We start from the raw sequence: 26,598 nt of genomic DNA, 5'->3' as shown, positions 1-26,598 counted from the left end.
GATTCCCCAAATCTCCTAAGAATACCTAATACAAAGTTAAGCCAGTAAAGGAACATACTTAAAACATATATATCCATTGATGCAGTAACTGAAAGTCATCTTTTAAGACAGAACCACTGATTTCAAAACAGAGCATGATATGAGAGAGAAAAATCATTGCTACAAAAACCAGACGATAGCCCGATTCTAAATTTAAAACTCGTTATTTCTTTTACCATGCTACCATAATCACATTAGAAAAGTCTTAATTTCGAGTTCAAGCCATCACCTCATGATTGCTTTGGAAAAAGGAACTCAGAATCAGTAAAGAAGAACTGCATTCAAGTCTCATGTCTCCAAGACTTACATGAGCTAAAAATGAAATTTCTAAAAAGTATATAATTAAGCAGCATCCTTAAAAGTGATTATGTAAAGTGGTTATATGCTTATTGCTCAAATCATTCATGAGATGTACAACGTCTTACTGTACTACAAATATTAAGTGGTTTTTACTTCAAAAGTAATGGTAAGGTTTAAAAACTTATTTTCCTAGTGGCACAAATATCACGAGTCATCAAGAATCTGGGTTGCAGGCAGCCTGGGGCTGGGGGGTTATATATTATGCATTATTCATTTTTTAAAACCAATTCTTTTATAAACAGCACAATACCTAGGGTCACAATGTGGTTCTATCACTTACTAACTGCATGACCCTCGTATATAACATTTCTGTGCCTCAATTTCCTCATTCATAAAAAAGGTTTATATGACTGAACCTGTGTTACAGGGTTGCTATGAGAATAGTCAATATGTGTGAAGTGCCTGGAGTAGTGCACATAGTATATATTCAATAAATATCAGTTGCTATTATTTGCTATTGTTACTTTATGCCAGAAAAAAAAAAAAAGAAAAACACCTCATCATTAAGGAAAATCTACTATAAATGACACAAAGGAATCCAGCATCATTCTTATATAATATCAATATAAGAAAAATTTCAGTTCTGAGATAGACCTGATAATACTTTAAAGCAAACATCTGTGAATGATCTCGGAAAAACTGAGATCAATAATGACTGAAATACTAATCATGTTTTCAGTAACGAACAGCAAAAAGTTGTTCTATTGGTTAAGAAATATGAAAACTCCTGTTTGAACCAATTTATTCTAATATGATTATCTGCTAGGAATCAAAAACAAAAAAACTCATACAACATTTATTAGATACAGCTAACCAATGGCTTGTGTTTTGACCTATGGATAGTAAATCAATTTAGTAAGTCACATCCAGCATTTTTTGTTCAGCAATACAGGACAATATTAAACAAAAGAAATCAGAGGGCATCACACAGTAATAGCAAGAACTGCTTTGTAATATTTTTGCAACACCTAAAATACACATTTGTATGTCTCTTGGGATGTGGTGTAAAATGTATCTCTTACTGTGTGTCACAGTCAAAAAAGTTGGAAAAACACTCTTCTATATCAACATTTAAGATTTCATACATTAATCTGGATAAAAGCTTATATTTATTTTGCTTTTATAAATTTTATAATTCATATTACTAAGGCATACAATGGAGGGTAATATAAGAGTAGCTCAAATTTGCTGATGACCAAACATTCAAAACTATAGTAAACATAAAATGGTAAAGGGTTTGTAGAGTTTGGGCTGATAATTTTAAACTCAGTTTAAAAAAAAATGATGAGGGATCCCTGGGTGGCGCAGCGGTTTGGCGCCTGCCTTTGGCCCGGGGCGCGATCCTGGAGACCCGGGATCGAATCCCACGTCGGGCTCCCAGTGCATGGAGCCTGCTTCTCCCTCTGCCTATGTCTCTGCCTCTCTGTCTCTCTCTGTGTGACTATCATGAATAAATAAATAAAATCTTAAAAAATAAAATAAAATAAAAAAAAATGATGACCTATTTTCACCTGGCATTTGAAAAATGGGGAGCAGAGAAAACAGAATTTTCTTAGATGTTCCAATACCAGAAAAGGTAACTTGATGTGGTAAATGGATCATTCACTTGAGAAATATAACAGATTAGGGCAAGAGTCCCAGGTCTGCATCTTCCTAGCTCTGTAACCTTCCCCAGTTAACCTCTCAGATTTGGTTTTCTCATACTTCACAAGACTGCAAGGATTAAATGAAAGAATGTACATCAAGCATTTAGTACCATGCCTCACATATGGTGAAAAGGTAAAAGCCTTCTCTTTCACAGCTCCAAAACTTAGAAAAAGGGAGATTTATTACATCGACCAGCATTAACCTCACAACTTCTCTTGAGCACCCATTATAGTCATCTTCATTCAATCATACCTTGAAGATAAACCAGACAGAGCTTTCTTGAGGATCTCAGGGGTTCTATCTGAAGATGGTGGAATTTCTGGAATATCAGAATCTGGTCTGGAATCCAAATCTCCATATCTGTCATCAATATCTGTTTCCTAAAGTTAAAGAAAAAAGAAAATCACTTTGCAAAATTGAAAAAGAAGAAAAAAGCACGATTGCCAAAGCATTTATTTATTGTTCAGTGTATCAAATCTTAGTTATATAACTTGAAACAAAGAAACAACTATTAATTTATCTTGAACAACCAAGCACTGTTGTACTTCCCTGTTAGGAGAGTTTGATGATCTTTGCTAAAATCTGTCAATATAAAGGATTAATTTGAACAAAAGACACAACTAGAAACTTCCTATATTATCTAAATCAGAAATTTACCAACAAGAATCAAGTGTTTGTTGTTTGGCTATTTAACTGGGAGAGCATGGTGTTATTTCCATATAAATTCTGATCAACTGTGCATAGTCCCTTTTTTGATTACAATCAAAGCACCACCAACAAAAGCAGGATCTTACACCAGCAGAGCAATACATTTGTGTGTGTGTGTGTGTGTGTGTGTATACCTGTTTTTTCATCCATAAAACAAAAGCATTTAATATAATACTGAGGACTTAGTAAAGTCAAAGAAATAACAAGCTAATATTATGATTGAACCAAAGCCTTCCATTAAGTAGCTTACCAAATAAAATTTTAGCCTTGGGGGAGCATTTTCATTTTTCATAAAGCAGTAATAAACTTTTGTTTACTAACTATAACTTTCATATTAAGCAATTATTAAATGTCATTATTCCAAAAATGATAAATGAAATACACATGCTGAATTCTCACTGTAAAGAGTCAGTTGTCTCCAAAGTAGCTTATACAGAGAGAGATGCGGACTAATAAACCACGAGCCAGAACACCCCCCGAAAATCTCAAGGCATCTGCTCTCAGTCCGACATGCCATCAGGTCTTTGACATCTAGAATGATGGATCACTTTTTTTCCCCCTTTTCCCTGCTACTCTTTTTTAACCTTCAATAATACAGTGTTGTAGGTGTGGTATGAGTAGTAGTAGAGATAGTGACTAATGGATGTGACTCCTGAAGGCAACATCATCATGTTGCCAAAAGAGCACTAGACTAGGAATCAGAAGTTGCCAGTACTAATTCTACTTCTGCTCTATTACTGTGATGAAAGGCAAAGTACTCGGCCCTTCGGTTAAGAAACTCAGCCCTTGGTTTCCCCATAAAATAAAAACATTGGACTAGAATTCAAATTGTGCCCTCCAAACACTAAAGCTCTCAGTAAGCCACTTCAAAGTCCACTTGGCAATAATGGTGATATGACACAATCCCCCAACCCCGCCATGCACACATTCTCAAAACAGCTGCCCTGCTTTATTTTTATTATTTACCCTTCTAATTTCTATTTTATACACCTTAGAGAAACACAAAATGAAACACTTAAGATTTAACTAGGCTTCTTCAATTCCATTCCAGTAACTAAATAATGAAAGATAATTCCAAAATAATGACATTTCATTGAGCAATGTTACTCAAATACTTCAGTGAATGGCAGACTCTATGAATGGCAGACTCTATATTTCTTATATGGGACCCGTTACAAGATACCAAAACTGGCACACACACACACAAAAATGAGTGTAACTGGAGATCATGGGAAAGAAGTAGTACTTCAGTGATCAACTAGAGTCATGAAACATTGTGCCTGCTGAATGAAGGTACTTAAAATGTTTGAGAAAACCAAATTAGGGGCTTCTTCTCAAGCCTGTAATTTAAAGGTGATGATCCTCCACTTTTCATCATAAGCCCTGTTCTCCCCCACAACTTACCAGGGTATCCAATGGTATCTAGCCTCTTCGTCTCTGTGAACTCATGATTCTCCAAAGACCTGCATCTCTAGCTTCCAACATGCCATTTCTGAGTGGGTGGGCTTTCCATGAACATCATCTCAAATTCAACATAAGCAAACTGACTTATCTTTTCCACACTAAACCTACTGCCCTTTCTGTATGTCCTACTCAGGTAAAGACACCACCACCAAAACAGTTCAACAATTAACTCAGGTTTGAAACTTGGCTATCAACACCTGCATTTCCTTTGACCAAAACTCATTCAGTTAATACTGAACCTGTCATTCATCTTTCTCCCTGTCTTGATCCTTACACACTGCTCTATCCTTGCTGAGCATCCTCTCTTGCATAGCTCATCCCCTTGCCCTCTGTCCTGCCTTCTCTAATTCATTTTTAAAAGATTTATTTATTTGAGAGAGAGAGAGAGAGAGAGAGAGAGAGTGTGTGTGTGTGTGTGTGTGTGTGTGTGCGCGCGTGCATGCAAGAGCAGGAGGAGGGGCAGCAGAGGGAGAATTTCAAGCAGACTCCACACTGAGCATGGAGCTCGATCTCACAACCCTGAGATCATCACCTGAGCTAAAATCAAGAATTGGACGCTCAACCAACTGAACCACCCAGGCAACCCTCTAATTCATGTTCAACACAAAAAGAATCTTTCTAAATTGCAAATCTGATCTTACTACTCCACAGCCTAAAATCATCAGGATAAAGTTAAACTACTTAGCATTGTTTTTACTGTTTTTCATGACGGGACCCTGCTCTCCCAGCCACTCTTTGATGACTGCCCAGTTTCACACAGTGCCATACTCTCTTGAATCCAGATGTTTGTTCTATGTATAAAGTACAAATTGTACACTTTTTCTCTCTGGATCCCAGTTCCAATCTTCCCTTCTCCATTTCTCAAACCTAGCTATTGCCCATTCATCCTCTGACCTCAGCTTTCAGGTCATTTCCTTTTGAAATGTCTTCCCTGACCCCCTAGCTAAAGGTTAGCTGCTCTTCAACTATGTTCCCACAATCCCCTTAATTTTTACCTATTAGTTTACATTAAAATTATTTGTTTGCTTATCTTCATTTTCCAGTAGTCCAAAGGCTTTGTGAGAAGTGGAAATACTGGCCTCATTTTTGAATCCCAAGACGCCAGGAGAGGAACTTGCCCAGTGGCTGACATTTATTTATTAGACACTACATAAATATGTCGAATAAACTGAGTCTGTCAACTCATGCTAATATTTAAGATTAAAAATAAGAAGTTCTCATCTGTTCTTGCTGAGTAGTCTTGGCCAAGTTACCTTGCATGAGACCTCAGATGCACTTATTTACATGAATCAAAGGCTGCTGACTATGAAGGACTACTATTTTCCAAATATTAAATTTTAATGAAAATATGTCTGGGAAATGATGGCTCAAAGTTAAAAAAAATAAGTTTATTTTCCTGTAAATTTAATTTCTACAGAAGTATATTTAGAAAATAAGAGCAAAAGCACTTTAAAAATATTGATTTATTTACTGCTCACATTACCATAGAGGTAGGTAAATAATCATTTCCATTTTCTAGGTGAAAAAATTTAGGTTCCAAAAGGCTAAGTGCCCAAGTTTTACACAGCTTTCAGCAATATAGCTGGGATTTGAAACCATGCAGGAGGGAAATTTAAAGGACAGTTCTCCTACAAATTGATCTATAGATCCAATGTAATCCCAATAAATATCTCAAAAGGGTTTTTTTTGTTTTTGTTTTTGTTTTTCTTTTTTTGGTCGACATGTATGGGCTGATTCTAAAATTTACATGAAAAGACAAAGGACCTAGAAGAGCCTAAGCATCCATGGAAAAAGAACAACGCTGAAGGACTAACACTACCTGTCTAACTGTTATTATAAAGCTGTAATCATGGGACATCTGGGTGGCTCAACAGTTAAGCATCTGCCTTTGGCTCAGGGCACGATCCCGGAATCCCAGAATCGAGTCCCACATGGGGCTCCCTGCATGAAGCTTGCTTCTCCCTCTGCCTATGTCTCTGCTTTTCTCTCCCTGTGCGTCTCAAGAATAAATAAATACAATTAAAAAAAAATAAAGCTGTAATCAAGCTGTGGTATAGGTATGAAAGAAAAAATGATCAATGGAACAGAATAAGGAGCCCAAAAAATAAACCCACACGTACACAGCCAACTGATTTTCAACAAAGTTGAAAGGTAATTCAATATATGATGCTGGAACATTTGGATGTCCATATGTAAAGAAAGGGAAGTGAAAGAACTTTGGTTCACATCTCACACCATTTACAAAAATTAATTCAAAAGACACTCTTAAGAGAATGAGAAAACAAGCCATAGGCTAGAAATCAAGTAAATCAGATACCAAGTAAAGGTCCTGAATCCAGAATACATAAAGAGTTCAAAATATAATTTAAAAAATCATCTCAAAATACATGGGCAAAATATTTGAATAGATATTTACCAAAGGCAATACATGATGGCAACTAAATGAATGAAAAAATGTTCAGCATCATTAGTTATTAGGGAAATCCAAATCAATATCATATAAATACTACTACACATTGAGAAACATGGCTAAAATTAAAAAAACAACAAATAAAAACATACCAAATGTTAGAGAAGATGTGGAGAAACTGAAACTCTCACACACCACTGGCAAGAATGTAAAATGGTAAAAACACTTTGGAAAATAGTTTGGCAGTTTCTTTTTTTTTTTTTTTTAAGATTTTGTTTATTTATTTATAGAGACACAGAGAGAGAATGAGAGGCAGAGACACAGGCAGAGGGAGAAGCAGGCTCCATGCAGAGAGCCTGACGTGGGACTCGATCCAGGGTCTCCAGGATCACACCCCAGGCTGCAAGCGGCGCCAAACCGCTGCACCACTGGGGTTGCCCAGTTTGGCAGTTTCTTAAAAAGTTAAATATACACCCATTATATGACCCCATCATTCCATTCCTAGGTATCTGCCCAAGAGAAATGAAAGTATATATCCACACAAAGACTGTACACAAATGTTCATGGCAGCTTTTTTTTTTCCCCCCATGGCAGCTTTATTTGAAATATCTCCAAACTGGAAATAAATGTCCACCAGGGAAAAGGACAGGTTGGGCTACATCATGCAAAGGAATACTACTCAGTAATAATATGGATGAATGTCACAATAAGTACACTGAATAAAGAGGACTTATAAAAATGTACATATGGGGTACCTGGCTGGCTCAGGTAGACCTGAGATGTGAGATGTGAACCTGGCTGGTTGGTAGACCATGCAACTCTTGACATCAGGATCATAAGTTCAAGCCCCACACTGAGCATAAGCCTTGTTTTTTTTTTTTAAAAAAGTACATATGTATGTTTGTATGCATACTTGTATGTATAGTATTTGCTTTATATAAAAATTCTAGAAAACACAAACTCATCTGTAGTTCCAGAAAGCAGATCAGTGGTTAACTGGATTTGAGGGGGTAATTACAAAAGAGCAGGAGCAAACTTTTCATGGTGATGGATATGTTTATTTATTATCTTGATTCCGGTGATGAATTCACACTGTTATACACGTTAGAACTTACAAAATTTTGCAGTGTCTGTATGGCTTAGTGTATGTCATTTATAACTCATGATGACTCCTGAAGAGCACACAAGAGCCAGTGGTCAGGGAAAGAGAACCGAAATACATGCCAATGCTGGGGATTCAAGGATAGGAAGGAGGGAATGGCTCCAGTCCATACAAGATCATGCAAAAGCTCTAAACTAATTATGGTAAGCAGCAGTTTAGAATTCAACAAAGGATAATATATTAAATCACTCACACTTTCCAATCCTTTTATATCTGATTCCCTAAAAAGTCAGTCAGTCAGGGTCAGCTTCTCCACTACTGGTTCCTTGAGGTTCATGTCGATCCCTGTACTAATTCAACATTAAAATTGCAACTAAGTAAATGGAAACCCTCAAGTGTGCTTAAAAGGAGGAGGGCTTTTAAAAATCATGAAGCTATAAAAATATATATTGTGAAAGATCACTGTAGATCATTTTTTGAAGGCACGTATGAATTTTCTCAAAAATATATTTCTTTCTCTATAAGATGAAAATCCCAACTCCAATTTTGGAATCATAAGCCATCTGCAAACACATTTGTCCTATATTTCAGGCTGCATTCCTCACTTCCTCTCTACATTATTAGTCCTTTCCCAAGGATATTATACACATTCATTCCACAGTTGTTTTACTACACTTCCCTGACAAGAAGTCTCTTCTTTCCCTATTGAACCTTCTCATCCTGTGAGCCAGCCCATCAAGCAAAGTTTACTGATCTTGTTCTATTTGGTCTCCTGTAATTCTCCCATAAAAGTGATCTTTTTTTAAAATTTCATTACCTTTATCTTGAAGTCAGGTGATATAAATTATTGTAAGATTAACAATAGATTATCTTTATTCCTGGGGTATGTCTTATTCTATGAGTGGGGAAGGTAATTATAAGTAAAACAGCTTGGTGCCTGAAAAAAAATCTTGATGCTAAGCAGTTCTTACTTGAAAGAATATTAGGTTATATTTCCAATTTCAGCATCTTCTTTTGGTTCCTTCATTGTGTCCACACACACATGGATTCCTCTTCTTCAAGGACAAGAAGTGAACAGAGGACAGAATTGCTTATATCTGTGCTGGGGAGGGAGACTAAACTGATTTATTTCCTGGTGAGTCAGCAGTACTGTGAACTAAGAGTGAAGAGTGGCGTACAGGGGTCTTCAAGACCTTTGTGATGATGATGAATGTTTTACATTCTACAGATAGAAATCTGATTATCTCAGTGACCTGCTCTATGGTCCTATCCTATATTTACTATGATTGACAAAGCCTCTTTGCCTTTTCCAAATTTGAATTGAAAAGAAAAAGACAAAAAAAAAAAAAAAAGAAAAGAAAAGAGAAAAGAAAAGAAAAGAAAAGAAAAGAAAAGAGAAGAAAAGAAAAGAAAAAGACTGGTCCTCAAATCTTTGCAGCCCTGTTCTAATCACCCACTGAAGGAAAGAGGTGACTTATTATACTCCAGTGCACCATGATACTATTCTGATCAGGCATTACATCACACTATTTAGTAGGTCCAATGTCAGGATCAGAGAAGATTCAATATGCATCAGCAACACATAAAATGCCTTGATGGGGTGCCTAGGTGGAGCAGTCCATTAAGCATCTGATTCTTGGTTTCAGCTCAGGTCGTGATGTCAGGGTTGTGAGACTAAGCCCGGAGTCAGGCTCCCGCTAGGCTTTGAGTCTGCTTAAGACTCTCTCTCTCTCCTCCCCCACCCCGCCCCCACCTTCCCACATGCTCACTCTCTCTCTCAAATAAATCTGTAAAAATGATGCAAATCTGATTCTGTCAATCACCCACTTAAAATCTTCCAGAAACTTCCCATTGCTCAAATCCAACCTCCTCTTACTCTCCAGCCAGGGCTCTCAGTATGTCCAACCTGCCACTCATGCTCTGTGGAACTGAACTTCTTGCATGTGCAGAAACAACAGTCTTAACTTCTTGACATTTTCCACTTATAATAATGTTTCCTCCTCAGAGCATAGCTTTGTTGGCTAGCATCTATTTATCTTGAAGGTCTTAGGGCTTTTTTGTTTTGTTTTTTGTTTGTTTGTTTGTTTAAGGTCTCAGTTTTGATATCACTTCTAGAAAACCTTTCTTCAGGGAGCCTGTCATAAGCTCCCTGAAGAATAACAAGGGTGCCCAAAGATGTCCTCGTCTTGAGGAACCTGTGAATATGTTACGTCACAATGCAAAGGAGAATTAAAGTAATACATGGAATTAAGTTTGCTAATCAGCTGACCTTCAGATGGGGAGATTAGCCTGGATTATCCAGGTAAATTTAATATCATCATAAGGGTCCTTCAGGTGAGAGAGAAGAGAGGAGAGTCAGAGTCAGAGATGTTATGACAGAAACAGAGGTCTCAGTGATGCTGGCTTTGAAGATGGAGGAAGAGACCATGAACCAAGGCATGTAGGCAGCCTCTAGAAGCTAGAAAAGGCAGCAAAACAGATTTTCCCCAAGAGCCTCCAAAAGAAACACAGTCCTGCCAACATCTCAGTGTTAGCCCAGTGAGACCCATTTTGGACTTGTGATGTCCAGAACTGTAAGACAGTGGATTTGTGGTGATTTGGCAGTAGCAACTGGAAACTAAATTCAGAGCCCCCCAGCCCAGTTGTGCTGCTCATGCCCCTCAAGCAGCCTACCTCTGCCACAGCCTACATGACACGTAGTGAGGTTTCTGGTTTGCCCACCAGAGTCTTGCCCACTATGGCCACTCCTACAACAAGGAGCCCAGTGAGTGTGTCCTGAGGAAATGGTAACTAGTCATCTCTACCCCCAAATAGAATCAAGCTGATTCTCCCAATCTATAGTAGCTTTGTTTTTACTTTTTTTTTTTTTTTTTTTTTTTGCCATTCCTAGAATGCTACCTACAATATTCATATCCAATCTACTTTCCAGGCCTCTTTTTTTTAAGACTGTATTTTTAAGTGATCTTTACATCCAAAGTGGGCTCAAACTTACAACCCAGAGATCAAGAATTTCACATTTTACCACCTGAGCCAGGCAGGTGCCCCTCTAGGCCGGTTTTAAATCTTTGCTAAATTTTTGGCTCCTTCAGATTTTCCCCTAATGACACCCAATTCTATTACATATTAAAATCTTACTAGATAAATCTTATTAGATCTTATGGTTTCATTTATATGAGTGTTAAATTCCAAATTAGAAATAAAGATCTCTAAGGGCAAAATCCATGGGATAATATACATGAGCTCAGAAATTTGAGGAGTTTTATTCAAATGTGAAATATTACTATTATCACAAATTTGCATTCTATCTGAGATCATATTAGTGCAGGGCTCTCCGTAGGGCTTAGGGCTAAGAGAAAGAATGCTTACAGCTCATCTTGCTTTTTGGAAAGAAAAACAAGTATATGCATTAAGAGTGATTAAATTTGTCCTTGGATATTTTCTGCAATGTGTGAACCTTGACTGGATCTTGGTTTGAAGGGAAAGGGTAGAGAAAGAGAGGAATCTCAAATAGACACTTGGCAGCAAATGGGAAAATATGAATATGAACTGTTTGTAGATAAGAAAGTTATTGTTAGTTGTTTTAGATATGATAATGGTATTGTGGTTACAAAAGACAATGTCTTCAAGAGATGCATGATTTAATATTAGGAGTGAAGGACCATGAGATCTGCAACTTATTTTCAAATATTTTGCTCATTAGCAAAATATTTGCATATGCATATATGGCAAGATAGAGCAAACCTGGCAAAATCTCAACAATTGTTAAATCTAAGTGCTGAGTGACAGATAATCACCATACTAGTCTTTTAACTTTTCTACATTAGAAACTTTGTAATAAAAAAAAAAAACTTTTGTAATAAAAATCTAGGAAAAAAATTCAGAACTACACAACACCAGGGATATAAATATGTTGTAAACCTACCAAAAGAAGGAAATACTAAATAGAAAATTCAAGCTGTGGTTAGTTAGATGCCTACGGGGTTCCTTATAATCATGATCCTTTTGTATCAATTCTATATTTATTAATAACAATCAATATAAATTATTATAAGGAGCACCACCACATGCAGAATTCCAGGGGGCACCATCTACACTAATCCCTACATGAATGGTGTCCCAGAGTTGTTCAAAGACAACACAGAAACAGTTCATGTACGAACACAGTAAATGGGTGAAAATAAAATAAAAATAAAAACCCTGAAAGGGACAGGAAACTAATTTGATTTTCCAGATCTGGATTTTTGTCTTTTGAGGTAAAATGTTAAGCCTCAGATGAGCTTAATAAATATTTGCTGCCCCAAAGAACTACATTGTTTTCAAATTACCTGCTTAGAATAGGAAGGTGGCATTGAGCCCAATCTGAGCTGCCAAGGTTTGGTTTCACCTGGGACAGACAGTTGATGAAGTCAGATTGGCTTTATCAGCTTCACATAAAGCTCTTCAATAGCTGGCCATAGGTCCTGGCAAATAAAGGCAACAGCAAGCACAGCTAGGAAACAGAAAAGCAACACTGCTTTCCTAGCCACCAAGTTAGCACAAAGGAACTTTAAATTTCCATTGGTATGAGCTCCTCATGTTGGCCTAGATTCTTGTTTCTCTCTGTGCATTCCAATTTTATATTTAAAAGAAAGCTTAATAATGTTGATAGTTCTGAGTCTTAAGCAAACAAACATTCAATGACATGACATGAAAAATAACTTTGACCTCTCCTGTGGATAAGAAAACTAGTAAACAATTCGAAAGATAACTAAAATTGGCATATGATCAATAACCAATTAGTCACTAATGAAATTACTTTCCTGGAGTCACTTCAAAAATCTGACATCATTCTCATTAAAAATAAGTTCTGAAACATCTCCCAACTAAATGAATCAAAATATAAATGCCTATAAAGTAAAAATGTATGACTTCTTCTCCTAATCAATCACAAAAATAAGTGAAAAAGAAACTATTTTGGGTTTTGTTGTTTTGAGAGAGAGTGTGTATGGTGGGGGGAGGGTGTGCAGAGGAAGAAGAGAGAGAATCTTAAGCAGGCTGTGCCCAGCGTAGAAGCTGACATGGGACTCAAACTCATGACCCTGAGATCATGACCTGAGCTGAAATCAACAACGGGATGCTCAACAGACTGAGCCACCCAGGCGTCCCTAGAAACTATTTTGTTTGATTTGAATCCAGGTACTTAAAATCACAGATTTATAGGTTTTCAGTTAAAAGGTTCTAATTGAACAGAAAAGCCAAATTAGTTTTAAAAAAATCACACAAGGGGTAATAGTTAAAAAAAAAAAAAAAAAAAAAAGGTTCCACATGGAGGTTGTGGCTAGTAAAGGGGAGCACATGTGGAACAGTGTGCATGGGACAAGGTCCCTGGGATGCTTGTATGTGAGGCTGCTACTTAAAAAAAATTTTTTTTACTATTTATTAATAGTAAAAAAAAAAAAAAAGGTTTTAATAGTAAAGTAAAAAGTATCTTAATTAATTTTATAAATTTAAGACCACATACCTAATTTCCTCCTTCACATATTCTTACAAAATTTAGGGTAAATCCCAGCTCTTAATATCATATGACCTTGGGAAAGGAATTTCGGTTTTCTCAGGCATAAACTAAGGCTATTTCCTGTCTACACAATTGTTAAGAGATTCAAACTGGCATTATGTGCAAGTGAGTATTTTGCAAACTATAAATTACTTTATTACCTTTATTCCATATGGCTAAAGTCCAAAGTCCAAGAAATTAGTATATATCCTACAATTAGTTATTGAACAACAAACAAATCCTGGCCTCGCCCCTTTTCTCAAAGGTATAAAGAGCCACAAAAAAGAAAACTTTTAATCAGAACTTCAAACAAAATATGCATCCAACAAGTATTTACTGAATGCACAGAAACAGACAAGCCTCATAAAACATGTCTGCATACAAATTCTTAAATGACCTATTTTCCTTATACTGGACCAAAACCTGTATTTTTTTTAAAAAGACATTCCTAACTACAGAGTAAAGGAACACAAACAGAAAACAACTTTATTTTTACCTGTGCTATCTATGAAGAAACGTGAAGGTCTGTTTTACAAAACTGCATATATATTAACATAAAGGATAATCACACTTTACATATATACATTATTTTTCTTTATGAGATAATTTTCCAGAGTACTACTTTAAATTGTCCGACTTTTCCCTAGTATATTTATGACAAAATATTGTTTGCATCAAAAAGTCCACTGCAGTACACATCCAAAGCCTGATAAAACTGATGACATCATATGATAAAACTTCTCAAAATATTAAGAAAATAAACCGTTTAAAGACAAGATCACAGGGCAGCCTGGATGGCTCAGCGGTTTAGCGCTGCCTTCAGCCCAGGGCCTGATCCTAAGACCCAGGATCGGGTCCCACATCGGGCTCCCTGCATGGAGCCTGCTTCTCCCTCTGTCTGTGTCTCTGCCTCTCTCTCTCTGTGTCTCTCATTAATAAATAAATAAAACCTCTAAAAAAAAAAGACAAGATCACAAATAGTAAATAAAAATTCATATGGCAACACCAGGATATTCTTTAGATGTCCCAAGAAAAATATAAAACATAATTTAAAGATATGAAAAGAAACTAACACCCCCTCACCTCCACAAAGTTTACTGACTACATTAACAGGACTTTAAAATGTGCCTGTCTACATTAGCATAACTTTCCTATTCCTGGACACTCGGTCTGGAGATCACTGTTCACCAAAAGAACTTCTGAAATACACATCAACTCTTAAATGGGAAGCATCAACAAAGAAGTTTCTTTCTAAGATTCTCTGAACGCTTGCCTTAAAATCATTACATGGCTGTTGCCACCAATCCCAAACTGTTACTTGTGGTCTTTACTCATTCCTAAACAGTCCAAAGATCTGCCTCAAGCCAAACTTCCAATTCTCACTAAAATCCCACTCTGCCTTTCCCACTCCAAGACTCTGCCAAAGCTCTATTGAGGTACTGTTCTCCCTCAACACAGGAAGCCATAAATTCACATTTACCTTATCAATTGATTGGTTGGTGATATTTTAGGAGCCAGCAAGCAAAAAATGTTAAATAAAATGAGTGTGCTGCAAACGACAAAAGAATCATGGAAAATTACTTAGGTGGTAATATCGATTAATAATTAATCAACAATTGGGGAATATTAGTCTAAACAGTATTCTAGATGTCTATACACAAATATTAGTATTTATTAGTGGCCTAGATTTTAATGAAAAAAAGGGAAATGTTTACAGGTGATACCAAGACAACCCATAGAGAAGTGTGCCAAAATGAAGATTTTACAGAAACACAAGTTCCAAAACTAAAAGTTTATTTAAAACAATATTAAAGTTATTAATGAAAGAAACTACACACATCTGAAATGAGGAAGGACAGAAATTAACTGACCAGACTGTTTCACCCTCAACTTCACAAGCCAAAACCTGTATTGAAGCAGCAGCCTCGGGGCACCTGGATGGCTCAGTGGTTGAGGATCTACCTTTGGCTCAGGTCATGATCCTGGGATTGAGTCCCGCATCAGGCTCCCTACAGGGAGCCTGCTTCTCCCCTGCCTATGTCTCTGCCTCTCTCCCTGTGTCTCTCATGAATAAATATTTAAAAAAAAATTTTTTTTTTAAAGTAGCAGCCTCACATACAAGCATCCCAGGGACCTTGTCCCATGCACACTGTTCCACATGTGCTCCCCTTTATTAGCTACAACCTCCATGTGCACCCCCTTCTTTCCCACTTTTGGTCTAGGAAATCAGGTCTTAGCTTGATTTCCAATTGCTCCATCTCTCTCAATCCACTCAGAGCTTCAATAGCTCACTTTGGCCTTCAGTCCACTTCCTTTGCCTACCCTAACTTGTGGTCAGTCACTTCAATTTGCTCTTGTTGATTTGTTTGTTCTTTTGGCATTCTTGACTTGGCATTTCCAGGCCGAAATCACACCTACTGCCTTTCTTATTCTCAGCCATTAAATGATGGCTATTCCTAACACATATAGTAGTTGTGAGAAACAAAGTAAGACGTTAGGGGTGAAGAGCAGGCAGGCCCAAGATGGGACACTTTGACTTGAAGATTTTTTTGAATTAAAAGCAATCAAAACCCAGCAGACAGGAAAAGTCTTTACCTCAACCGCATAAAAGAAATTAGATAGAAGACCTACTCCAGGTAGAGAGCTATCACCACAGAGAACTATATTATACTACACACTAGGTATGATAGGGAGGGACCTAGATACGCCTGTTTGATCAAAGTCCTCCATGTCCCATTGTTTCTCAGTGGCCCAGCAAACATTTCGTTTATCGAACACTTACTCTTTATCATCTTCCTGTGATATTGCATTCCTTCCCTCCAAAATCCCAGATCCCTACTCCCTTTCTCCTTATATACCAATACACCCTCTTCTCTTTGTGTACCACGTATACCTCACGTTGCTTGGCTGTGGAATTTCCATGTCTGTCTCGATTCCCTGTACATATAAAATTGAATTTTATATTCTCTTGTTTATCTGTCTTATTTCAATCTCATTCTTAGTCCATCTAGAAGGACCTTGAAGAGCAAAGTCTTCCGCCCCAATAATGCAAAAGTACTCTGTGAACTCTAAATCACTCTACAAGCATCAACTACTATGACCAATAACACTGAGTTAAGAACTATGCTAATTTGGTACATAGTAAATTTGTTTTATTTTAGTTCAACTGAATCTGCACTGAGTGATAATTCTACCAGTTGCCTCTCAGTCATTTCATATCACACTCCTTAAAATAACACTCTAAACAGATCCCAGTCAGAGATGATTTCTAGTTCCAGCTCTGCTGCTTGCATTAGGTCATTTTGGGAAATAACAACCACACTCTAGACCAACTTTATTATTATTATTATATGTTAAACATATAACATAAATATATAATAAAATATATAATATATATTTAATTCTATATAAAATGTATATATTTATATACGAGAGAGAGAGAGAGAGAGACTGTGTTGAATTAAATTACTTCAAAGATCCCTCAAAGCTCTGTGGTTCTCAGACTCTACTGAGAAAAGTAAAAGCAAAGATACTAGCCAATAGGATCCAACAATACATTAAGAAAATTATTCACCATGACCAAGTAGGATTTATATCCGGGACACAAGGCTGGTTCAACACTCATAAAACAATCAATGTGATTCATCATATCAGCAAGAGAAAAACCAAGAACCATATGATCCTCTCATTAGATGCAGAGAAAGCATTTGACAAAATACAGCATCCATTCCTGATCAAAACTCTTCAGAGTGTAGGGATAGAGGGAACATTCCTCAACATCTTAAAAGCCATCTACGAAAAGCCCACAGCAAATATCATTCTCAATGGGGAAGCACTGGGAGTCTTTCCCCTAAGATCAGGAACACGACAGGGATGTCCACTCTCACCACTGCTATTCAACATAGTACTGGAAGTCCTAACCTCAGCAATCAGACAACAAAAAGACATTAAAGGCATTCAAATTGGCAAAGAAGTCAAACTCTCCCTCTTCGCCGATGACATGATACTCTACATAGAAAACCCAAAAGCCTCCACCCCAAGATTGCTAGAACTCATACAGCAATTTGGTAGCGTGGCAGGATACAAAATCAATGCCCAGAAATCAATGGCATTTCTATACACTAAGAATGAGACTGAAGAAAGAGAAATTAAGGAGTCAATCCCATTTACAATTGCACCCAAAAGCATAAGATACCTAGGAATAAACCTAACCAAAGAGGTCAAGGATCTATACCCTAAACACTATAGAACACTTCTGAAAGAAATTGAGGAAGACACAAAGAGATGGAAAAATATTCCATGCTCATGGATTGGAAGAATTAATATTGTGAAAATGTCAGTGTTACCCAGGGCAATTTACACGTTTAATGCAATCCCTATCAAAATACCATGGACTTTCTTCAGAGAGATAGAACAAATTATTTTAAGATTTGTGTGGAATCAGAAAAGACCCCAAATAGCCAGGGAAATTTTAAAAAAGAAAACCATAGCTGAGGGCATCACAATGCCAGATTTCAGGTTGGACTACAAAGCTGTGGTCATCAAGACAGTGTGGTACTGGCACAAAAACAGACACATAGATCAATGGAACAGAACAGAGAACCCAGAAGTGGACCCTCAACTTTATGGTCAGCTAATATTCGATAAAGGAGGAAAGACTACCCATTGGAAGAAAAACAGTCTCTTCTAGATGGTGCTGGGAAAATTGGACATCCACATGCAGAAGAATGAAACTAGACCACTCTCTTGCACCAGACACAAAGATAAACTCAAAATGGATGAAAGATCTAAATGTGAGACAAGATTCCATCAAAATCCTAGAGGAGAACACAGGCAACACCTTTTTGAACTCGGCCACAGTAACTTCTTGCAAGATACATCCACGAAGGCAAAAGAAACAAACGCAAAAATGAACTATTGGGACTTCATCAAGATAAGAAGCTTCTGTACAGCAAAGGATGCAGTCAACAAAACTAAAAGACAACCTACAGAATGGGAGAAGATATTTGCAAATGACCTATCAGACAAAGGGCTAGTATCCAAGATCTATAAAGAACTTATTAAACTGAACAGGAAAGAAACAAACAATCCAATCATGAAATGGGCAAAAGCCATGAAGAGAAATCTCACAGAGGAAGACATAGACATGGCCAACACGCACATGAGAAAATGCTCTGCATCACTTGCCATCAGGGAAATACAAATCAAAACCACAATGAGATCCCACCTCACACCAGTGAGAATGGGGAAAATTAACAAGGCAGGAAGCCACAAATGTTGGAGAGGATGCGGAGAAAAGGGAACCCTCTTGCACTGTTGGTGGGAATGTGAACTGGTGCAGCCACTCTGGGAAACTGTGTGGAGGTTCCTCAAAGAGTTAAAAATAGATCTGCCCTACGACCCAGCAATTGCACTGTTGGGGATTTACCCCAAAGATACAGATGCAATGAAATGCCGGGACACCTGCACCCCGATGTTTCTAGCAGCAATGTCCACAGTAGCCAAACTGTGGAAGGAGCCTCGGTGTCCATCGACAGATGAATGGATAAAGAAGATGTAGTCTATGTATACAATGGAATATTCCTCAGCCATCAGAAATGACAAATACCCACCATTTGCTTCACCGTGGATGGAACTGGAGGGTATTATGCTGAGTGAAGTAAGTCAGTCGGAGAAGGACAAACATTATATGTTCTCATTCATTTGGGGAATATAAATAATAGTGAAAGGGAATATAAGGGAAGGGAGAAGAAGTGTGTGGGAAATATCAGAAAGGGAGAGAGAACATAAGTACTCCTAACTCTGGGAAACGAAGTAGGGGTGGTGGAAGGGCAGGAGGGCAGGGGGTGGGGGTGAATGGGTGATGGCCATTGAGGGGGGCACCTGACGGGATGAGCACTGGGTGTTATTCTGTATGCTGGTAAATAGAACACCAATAAAAAATAAATTTATTATAAAAAAAAGAAAAGTAAAAGCATTAAATACTTTGATCTCCCCTTTTCTGCTTTTCAAAATGTTTCTATATCCACCCTCCATTCCTTCTTTCCTTTCCTTGGATACCCTAATCTACTGTACTCTCTACACAATGTCTGTTTCTTTTCTAGGCCTGCCCATCCTCATCAGCATCTTTACTTTCACTTGATTTCCTTCATACAAATAACTATCTTCCCTCCTTTGAAAAAGGAAATTTTCACTTGAACAACTTCTCTAGCTGCTATCATATACTCCCCTTCACTGCCACTTCCTGACATTAGCTACCAGTACTTCACCTCTCACATTCTTTAACCTAAAACCTTGGCTTCTACTAGGATCTTTTACTAAACTTAGTGTTCTCTGCCTCACCTTTATTCCTAAATACTATTAATGATATTCTCTAAGCAATCCCTCTTCCTTCAGCTCAGAGGACCTCATTATCTTGGTTCCTTCCCTACATCTACAACTCTGCTCTATACATGGGCACCTCCCAAGGTTCTGTTTTCAGTTTTCTCCCGTCACTATTCTAACCAAAAGTTAACATTTCAGAGGCCTGACCTTTCATCTTAATTTCCATCACCACCTTGAATCACCTCTCTTATTCTAGAGAACGACAAACCCTGCTCAACCCAATTCACTCATGCTTACCCTCAACCTGCAAAATTACCCTGAAATTTCTGCTTCTTCCCTTAAAATCTCTTTAAATTATGGATCAAAGTACATCTGCCAGCAGGCTCTTACTGTATAACTCTTACTGTGATCACTCTAGTCTAGGTCCCATAACCACCATCTAAAATATACATTCTCTCTCAACCCTTTTTTTAAATTATTTATTTATTTATGATAGAGAGAGAGAGAGAGAGAGAGAGAGAGGCAGAGACACAGGCAGAGGGAGAAGCAGGCTCCATGCAGGGAGCCCGACGTGGGATTCGATCCCGGGTCTCCAGGATCATGCCCTGGGCCAAAGGCAGGCGCCAAACCGAGGCGCCATCCAGGGATCCCCTCTCTCAACTCTTATTTCCCTATCCCTACCAGACCCACTACAAGCTCTCATCATGTCATATCTAATACATTTGCAATACGCTCCTATCTGGTTTCTTTGTAGCAGGTGTCTCCAGCTTCCAACATTTTCTCCAGACTGCTGCTAGAGTGACAGGCTAATGTCTCTGCAAAAACATTCCAGTGACTTCCCAGGGTCCACAAAATAAAGCCTAACCTCCTTCACAAGACTCTCAATCTCCCAATTTCACCTCCCAAATATACACAGTTTATGCTCCAGGATTATCAAACAAATTTCAGTTCCCTATGCTTTGAATGCTGACTCAAGAAACAGTTCCTCACACCCTTTGTCTAGAACACCCTGCCCCAACTCTTGCACACCTGATGAGTCCTCAGGCATCTTTTCATTCCAAGCTCAACCCTCACCTCCTCTTTAAAGCTTTACGTGTTGTCTCCAATATAGAGTCCAAGAAGACCCCCTATGCTAACAATGAGCCTTGTTGAGACTTTTAATATATCTAACTCATCTGTCTCCTGGGAGTTTCCTTGAGGAGATGGTCTTGTCATCTTTCAAGTATTACTCCAGCATTTAACAATTGGAAACACTACCCTGCAGTAAGACACACTTTCACTTGCTCATTCTCTGGAGCACAGAGCCTTCTCTCAGCATGTCTCCAGGTCCCAAACAATGAGAATGTCAAGTTACCAACACTACTATAAAAAGATTACTAAATGGTATGGGAGTGTACCAGAACAGTAGAATATAATGCACCTCCTCTACTTCATTAATTCCCCAAGAGTTCTACCTTCACGTCGACTTGAACGGAGAGGGGACTTAAACAGTTTAAATGGACCAAATATTAACTAGCCTCTGATGTGCAAACTGATTTTAAAACAGCCCTTGACCTGGAAATACAGGTGCATTCAAATATACACCCTGATAAGAAAGGACAGATAGGGGATAGAGTTCAATTTCTCAGAGCCTGCCCAGTCAAGGGTTCCTTGTGATAAACTCTAAAAGTGCAGCAATATTTTAGTTTGAAAATGCTCACTGTTGTCTAAGGAATCTTAATAGACGGCAACATCTACTCTCAGAAAACAAAATCCAGCTGGGTATGTATTAATGAAAACCAACAGCACCGTATTTATAAATAAATAAATAAATACACAGTGAGGTAACCCATTCACAGATAGCTAGAGACAACAGTTCTAATGAGTTAAATCAAACCACAGTAGTTTCCATTTTTAAATACATTAGGGTGTTAAGAAGCTAAATTAATTCAAAAGTTATTTTATGCATGACTTCCTGAACATGTTTTCTCCGATTAAAAGCTTGTTAGCTTCTGCCGGTATTAAGTAAGTCAACACCGGGAAGCGGGTATTTCCTTGATTCTAAACTATACCAGTGCTAAAACAAAACAAATCCCAACCTAATTAATTCTATTTTTGGTCTAGTTTCCAAGGCAGTCTTCACAAAGACTATTCTCAGCTCACTGTTTCTAGCTTTGTAACACCAACCTTCAGTAACTGGAAACTGTTATATATTTTGTGTAATTCCTTGACACATATGTTCTATCATAGATTCTCATTTTATTCCTCCTTGTTATCAAGAGTAGAAAATAAAAGGATCTGTCATCCCACTGATTCTAAAGTTTCATTCCTGAAATCACTGTTAAATTCATTATTTCATGATACCCCGTCATGTTCCTACCAGGACTTTATAACTTGGGTACATCAAGTTCATCAACATCAAGTTGCAGGTGGAACCCTCCCCAAATCAGAACTGCCAGTGAGGCTCAACAACAGTACAAACCGGAAGAAAGGGTTATCAGGAAATACATTCTACCTCCAAAAGGCCACTGACTTGACCTTGGGCAATCCACTTCACTTCTGTAATTCAAACGGCAGTATCTGCTCTAGAAAAGAAGGCTTCTAGGAATAGTTTTAAGAGCTTCGGGCTTCTAAAATACAATGGAGCTGCATAAACAGGTTTTATGAAACAATCTAGTTTCCATCTAGTTTAAAAGGTCAATTTCCATCTAGTTTAAAAGATCATAAAAGTGCTTTGTTTTCCCAAAAGTCCTACTTGGACCACTCTATTGTGGAATAAGCTGAACCCTGACTCTTTTTCTAGCCTTTAATAGAATGGGAGTTCAAAGTCTTCATGAAGGGGAACCCTGGGTGGCGCAGCGGTTTGGCGCCTGCCTTTGGCCCAGGGCGCGATCCTGGAGACCCGGGATTGAATCCCACGTCGGGCTCCCGGTGCATGCAGCCTGCTTCTCCCTCTGCCTGTGTCTCTGCCCCTCTCTCTCTCTCTCTCTGTGACTATCATAAATAAATAAAATTTTTTAAAAAAGTCATGAATTAGCATATAAGGTCAAATGAAGCCCGCTATAGACGGAAGAGCTGCCCTGTCCTGGACTCCAAAGAAGCTGGAGGAGCACAACTGTGTCACGTGTATGATACTCTCAACCCTCCCCCGCGCCCCCCCCGCCCCCTCCCCCCTCCAAAATCTATCATTCAGAGAAAGGGCAGAGGAAACGGGGCGGGGGGGGGGGAGCGCCATCAGCGAAGCTTCCAGCGTCAGGATCCGATGACCTGTGAGGAACGAAGGCGCACGTCTTAACTTTAGCCCTTCCCAACTTTATTCCTCTGCGGAGAAGACGTGCTGGGCGGCAGCTACGAGGGTGGCGGGTTCCATCCCGCGTCTGGCCTCGGCCTGGGACGCCGGGGAGGGGCCACCGCAAAGGCAAAGGCAATGGCAAGGAGCTGAACCCTCCAGCTCTGCCGGGCGGCGGCCGTGGTCCCTCCGGGCAAAGCCCCGTGTCTGGTGCCCCGGTGCCCGGTTCCAGCCCCGCCTGAGCAAGGAGCAAACAGCGCCAGGCCGGAGGGCGGCGCGGCGGCCCCAGCCTCGCCCCCGCGCGCCCCGGGGCCCAAGCCAGGACCCGGCCAGGGCGCAGGTGCGCGCCCCCCGCGGCTCCGCTTACTTTGTCACTGGTGCTCTCGGTTTCGTGGTCGCCGCCGGCCGCCTCTCCCTCGCGGGGTGGCGGCGCCCCCGCGGCCCCGGGGCCGGGGCAGCCTCCCCGGTGCCTCAGCTCCAACATCCCCCGCGCGGCCGCCGCGGCCTCCGCCAGCGCCCCGAAACCCGAGCTGCTGCTCCGCCACCCGGCAGGCGCGCCCCGACGTGGGCAGAGCCGCGGCCGCTCACACGCCCCCCGCCGCCGCGCCGGGTCACCCCCAGAACGGCATCAACGAGCGAGCGCTCGAGGCCGCCCCCGGAGAGCGCGGCGCCGGCGAGGGGCGAGGGGCGAGGGGCGAGGGGCGAGCGCCGGGGCCCGGGGCGGCTCGGGGCACCCGGCCCGAGCGGAGAAGGCGGGCACGCCGCGGGGCTCGGCCGCCGTCGCCAGGTGCGCGTCTCCCGCAGAGGCCCAGGTGGGAGGAGAAGGAGGGGCGGGGAGCCAAGGAGGAAGCGCCGCCGCCCCAGCGCTCCACCTGGCGCCCGCCGCCCGGCCCCGCCCCGCCCCCCACACCTCGGCCTCCCGCAGCCGGGTCACGCGCCGCAGGCCCCGCCCCGCCCCGCCCCTCCGCGCTGCACTGCGGTCCCCACGGCCCCGCCCCCTCGCGGAGCGCTGACGTCACGGCCCCCGCGGCCCCCCCGCCGCGCCCGCCGCCAGGTGGGACGAGCCCCGGGCTTAGCGGAGAAGGTAAGAGCTCGCAGGCTCGCCCGCGAGAGCCGAGGGGGCTGGAGGGGCTCCCGGGGCGCCTGCCTGCCTGCCTGCCTGCAAGTGCTCCCGGCACCCCGCACCCCCGCCGAGGGCTCCGCGGCCGCACCCCCTCGCTCCACCGCGGCCTGGCGGAGCCTCAGAGGCGTCCAGAAGCAGAAACTTGTCCGGCAGGATGAACGCGTTGACTTCGCGGCATTTGAACCCAGGGTCATCACCTTGAAAACAGATGCCAGGAGATGCGTCTACCCGCACGGGGCGTCCTGGAGTGGACTGGCCAGGTTCAGTGACAAACCCAAGCTCTGCCTCCTAGAAACTCGAGCGTTGGATCTCACAGAGTTCACTGCCTACGGGGTCCAAGGAGAGATCCCAGACCCTAAAGTGACTCGGGATGCATTTGCCAACCAGCTAATCTCTAAGCAGTCGGGGACCTTGGGCTGCTAAAGTTGGAACAGGAAGGGCACAAGATCCGCATTAATTCCATTCCAAATCCTGTTACAAGGTGATTAGTTTTCTTGACGTGTATCCACCACCTGGTCATTACTGACACGGGAGGGCGAAGTGTGGGGAGACAGGCCGTCACACAAATGCAACAATGTTCAGGAAGACACCCTTAAGACAAATCGACAATACAGATTTCTCAAGGTCATTACCAACACGTTGAAAATCAGTAAGGTCATTACTAACACATTGTTCTGAAAATTTAGTAACAAGCGAAACCAAAAAGTCAGAGTAGGATGCATTAAAGACCAGAGCACAAGCACACCATTTTATTTCACCAAACAAATCTTTAAACCTCTAGGTTCAGAATGGGTCATCACATTTGCTTTCCTTTTTTTTTTTTTTTTTTTTTTTTAAGATTTTATTTATTTATCCATGAGAGCCAGAGAAAGAGAAGCACAGACACAGGCAGAAGGAAGAGAAGCAGACCCCATGCAAGGGGCCCGATGTGGGGACTCCATCCAGGGAATCGGGGATCACACCCTGAGCCCACGGCAGACGCTCAACCGCTGAGCCCCCCAGGGCGACCCGGGTCATCACATTTTCAAAAGGATGTGGGGAAATCAGATTTATGGGAAGCATAACAAAAATGATAAAAGATATGAAAAAAATCCTTTGAGAGATGGTCATAGTGAGGTTTTCTTAAAGGAACAGAATACTAGGGGGTGACTAGATTAATCAGTTGTCCTCCATTTCTTTGAAGGCCCAGAAATGAAGGACTACCCACTTGTCAAGAACATAAGGTTGAAAAGGCTACTGAAGGCAGTAGTGAAGTTTCCATCCCCGGCTCCTTCACCCAACTCAGTGAAAAGGGGCATAAGAAGTTCTCCACTGGTCCATTCTGGCCTTCATGGAAGTTAAGAAGCCTGAGTTCCAGTCTCATTAATGTCGCTCATTGGCTTGAATTAGTCATTAAGCCTCAATGTCCCCAGCTATAACATGGATACTGAGGAGGATGGCCCCTATGGTCCCTTCCAGCTCACACATGATTCTGCAACTAAAATCTCACTTTTTCAGAACCCAGTCCTTCCTTTCCCCCACACCTCAAGAAAGGGGGACCTACCATAGCAAAACACCTGTAAGGTTTCCTCCTTCTCTTTTCCCTAGTCAACCAAATAGCTCCTTTGGCTTTCTTCTCCTTTTGCTGCAGGAGGAAAAAAGGGTGAGAGAAGTAGCAGGAGGGAACAATAAAGGATAAAAGTGCATGAAAAAAGAAATGATACTCCCTGACCTAGGAAAAGTGAGACCTATTCAGAGACCACCAAAATAGACTGGTTTACTACTTTACCTCACCTTTCCTTAAGCTCTGCCTACTTCCTGAATTTCAGCTGAGATAGAAATTTCTTTGTCTTCTTCATTATAATTATTGCCACTTGTCGAGTGATCATACTGAGTCCAGACAGCAAGAACCGTAATTAATTCATCTTCATAGGCCAAGCCGTTGCCATAGTGCTGGCCCCTACTCCCTTCTAGTGAATACATTTGTTGAAGAAGTGAATGAAGAAATGAATGAGTGCAGCATAGTCAGGAAAGATATATGGTATTTGTGCTTTTGCAATGGAAAGATCTCTTTTGGATTAAGGTAGGTGCTCACTTGTCATTTTTCAGTTATATGAAAAGAGAAAGATTGACTTTAGTATGTATTAAAAGGGGGTTCTAGGGATCCCTGGGTGGCGCAGCGGTTTGGCGCCTGCCTTTGGCCCAGGGCGCGATCCTGGAGACCCGGGATCGAATCCCACGTCGGGCTCCCGGTGCATGGAGCCTGCTTCTCCCTCTGCCTGTGTCTCTGCCTCTCTCTCTCTCTGTATGACTATCATAAATAAACAAAAATAAATTTTAATAAATAAATAAAAGGGGGTTCTAGTAATGACTTGCACATTTTACTTCAGATATATTATGATATATAGTCAGCCACAAATGGCCTTCCTGAGTTCTGTGTTCTCAGACTTTCTTGGTGTCTTTTTTTTTACTTTTTTTTTTTTTTTGATACACAATGTTACATTAGTTTCAGGTGTGCTTTTTCATTTTTATCTTTCATTTTTCTTCATTCGAGGAGCTTACTTCTTGAGGTTTCTTTTTTTTTTTTTTTTTTTTAATATTTTGTGATGTCGAAGATCACTTTTTTTTTTTAATTTTTATT

General features: G+C 40.5%; 1 protein-coding gene across 1 annotated transcript in view; it reads right to left on the bottom strand.

Moving 5' to 3' along the window:
* Positions 1-23,508, bottom strand: part of CDS1 (CDP-diacylglycerol synthase 1) — a 67,552-nt gene extending 44,044 nt beyond the window's left edge. The window contains exons 1-2 of the mRNA XM_025425721.3: positions 23,223-23,508; positions 2,299-2,426 (exon numbers count right to left, since the gene is read on the bottom strand). Of these exons, the coding sequence (XP_025281506.1) occupies positions 2,299-2,426; positions 23,223-23,339 (245 nt within the window). The 5' untranslated portion in view covers positions 23,340-23,508. The remainder of the gene's footprint in view (positions 1-2,298; positions 2,427-23,222) is intronic.
* Positions 23,509-26,598: the final 3,090 nt, after the last annotated feature.

Source organism: Canis lupus, chromosome 32, assembly GCF_003254725.2.
Source record: "Canis lupus dingo isolate Sandy chromosome 32, ASM325472v2, whole genome shotgun sequence".
NCBI classification, from domain to species: Eukaryota; Metazoa; Chordata; class Mammalia; order Carnivora; family Canidae; genus Canis; species Canis lupus.
This window is presented reverse-complemented; position numbering and strand designations above follow the sequence as displayed.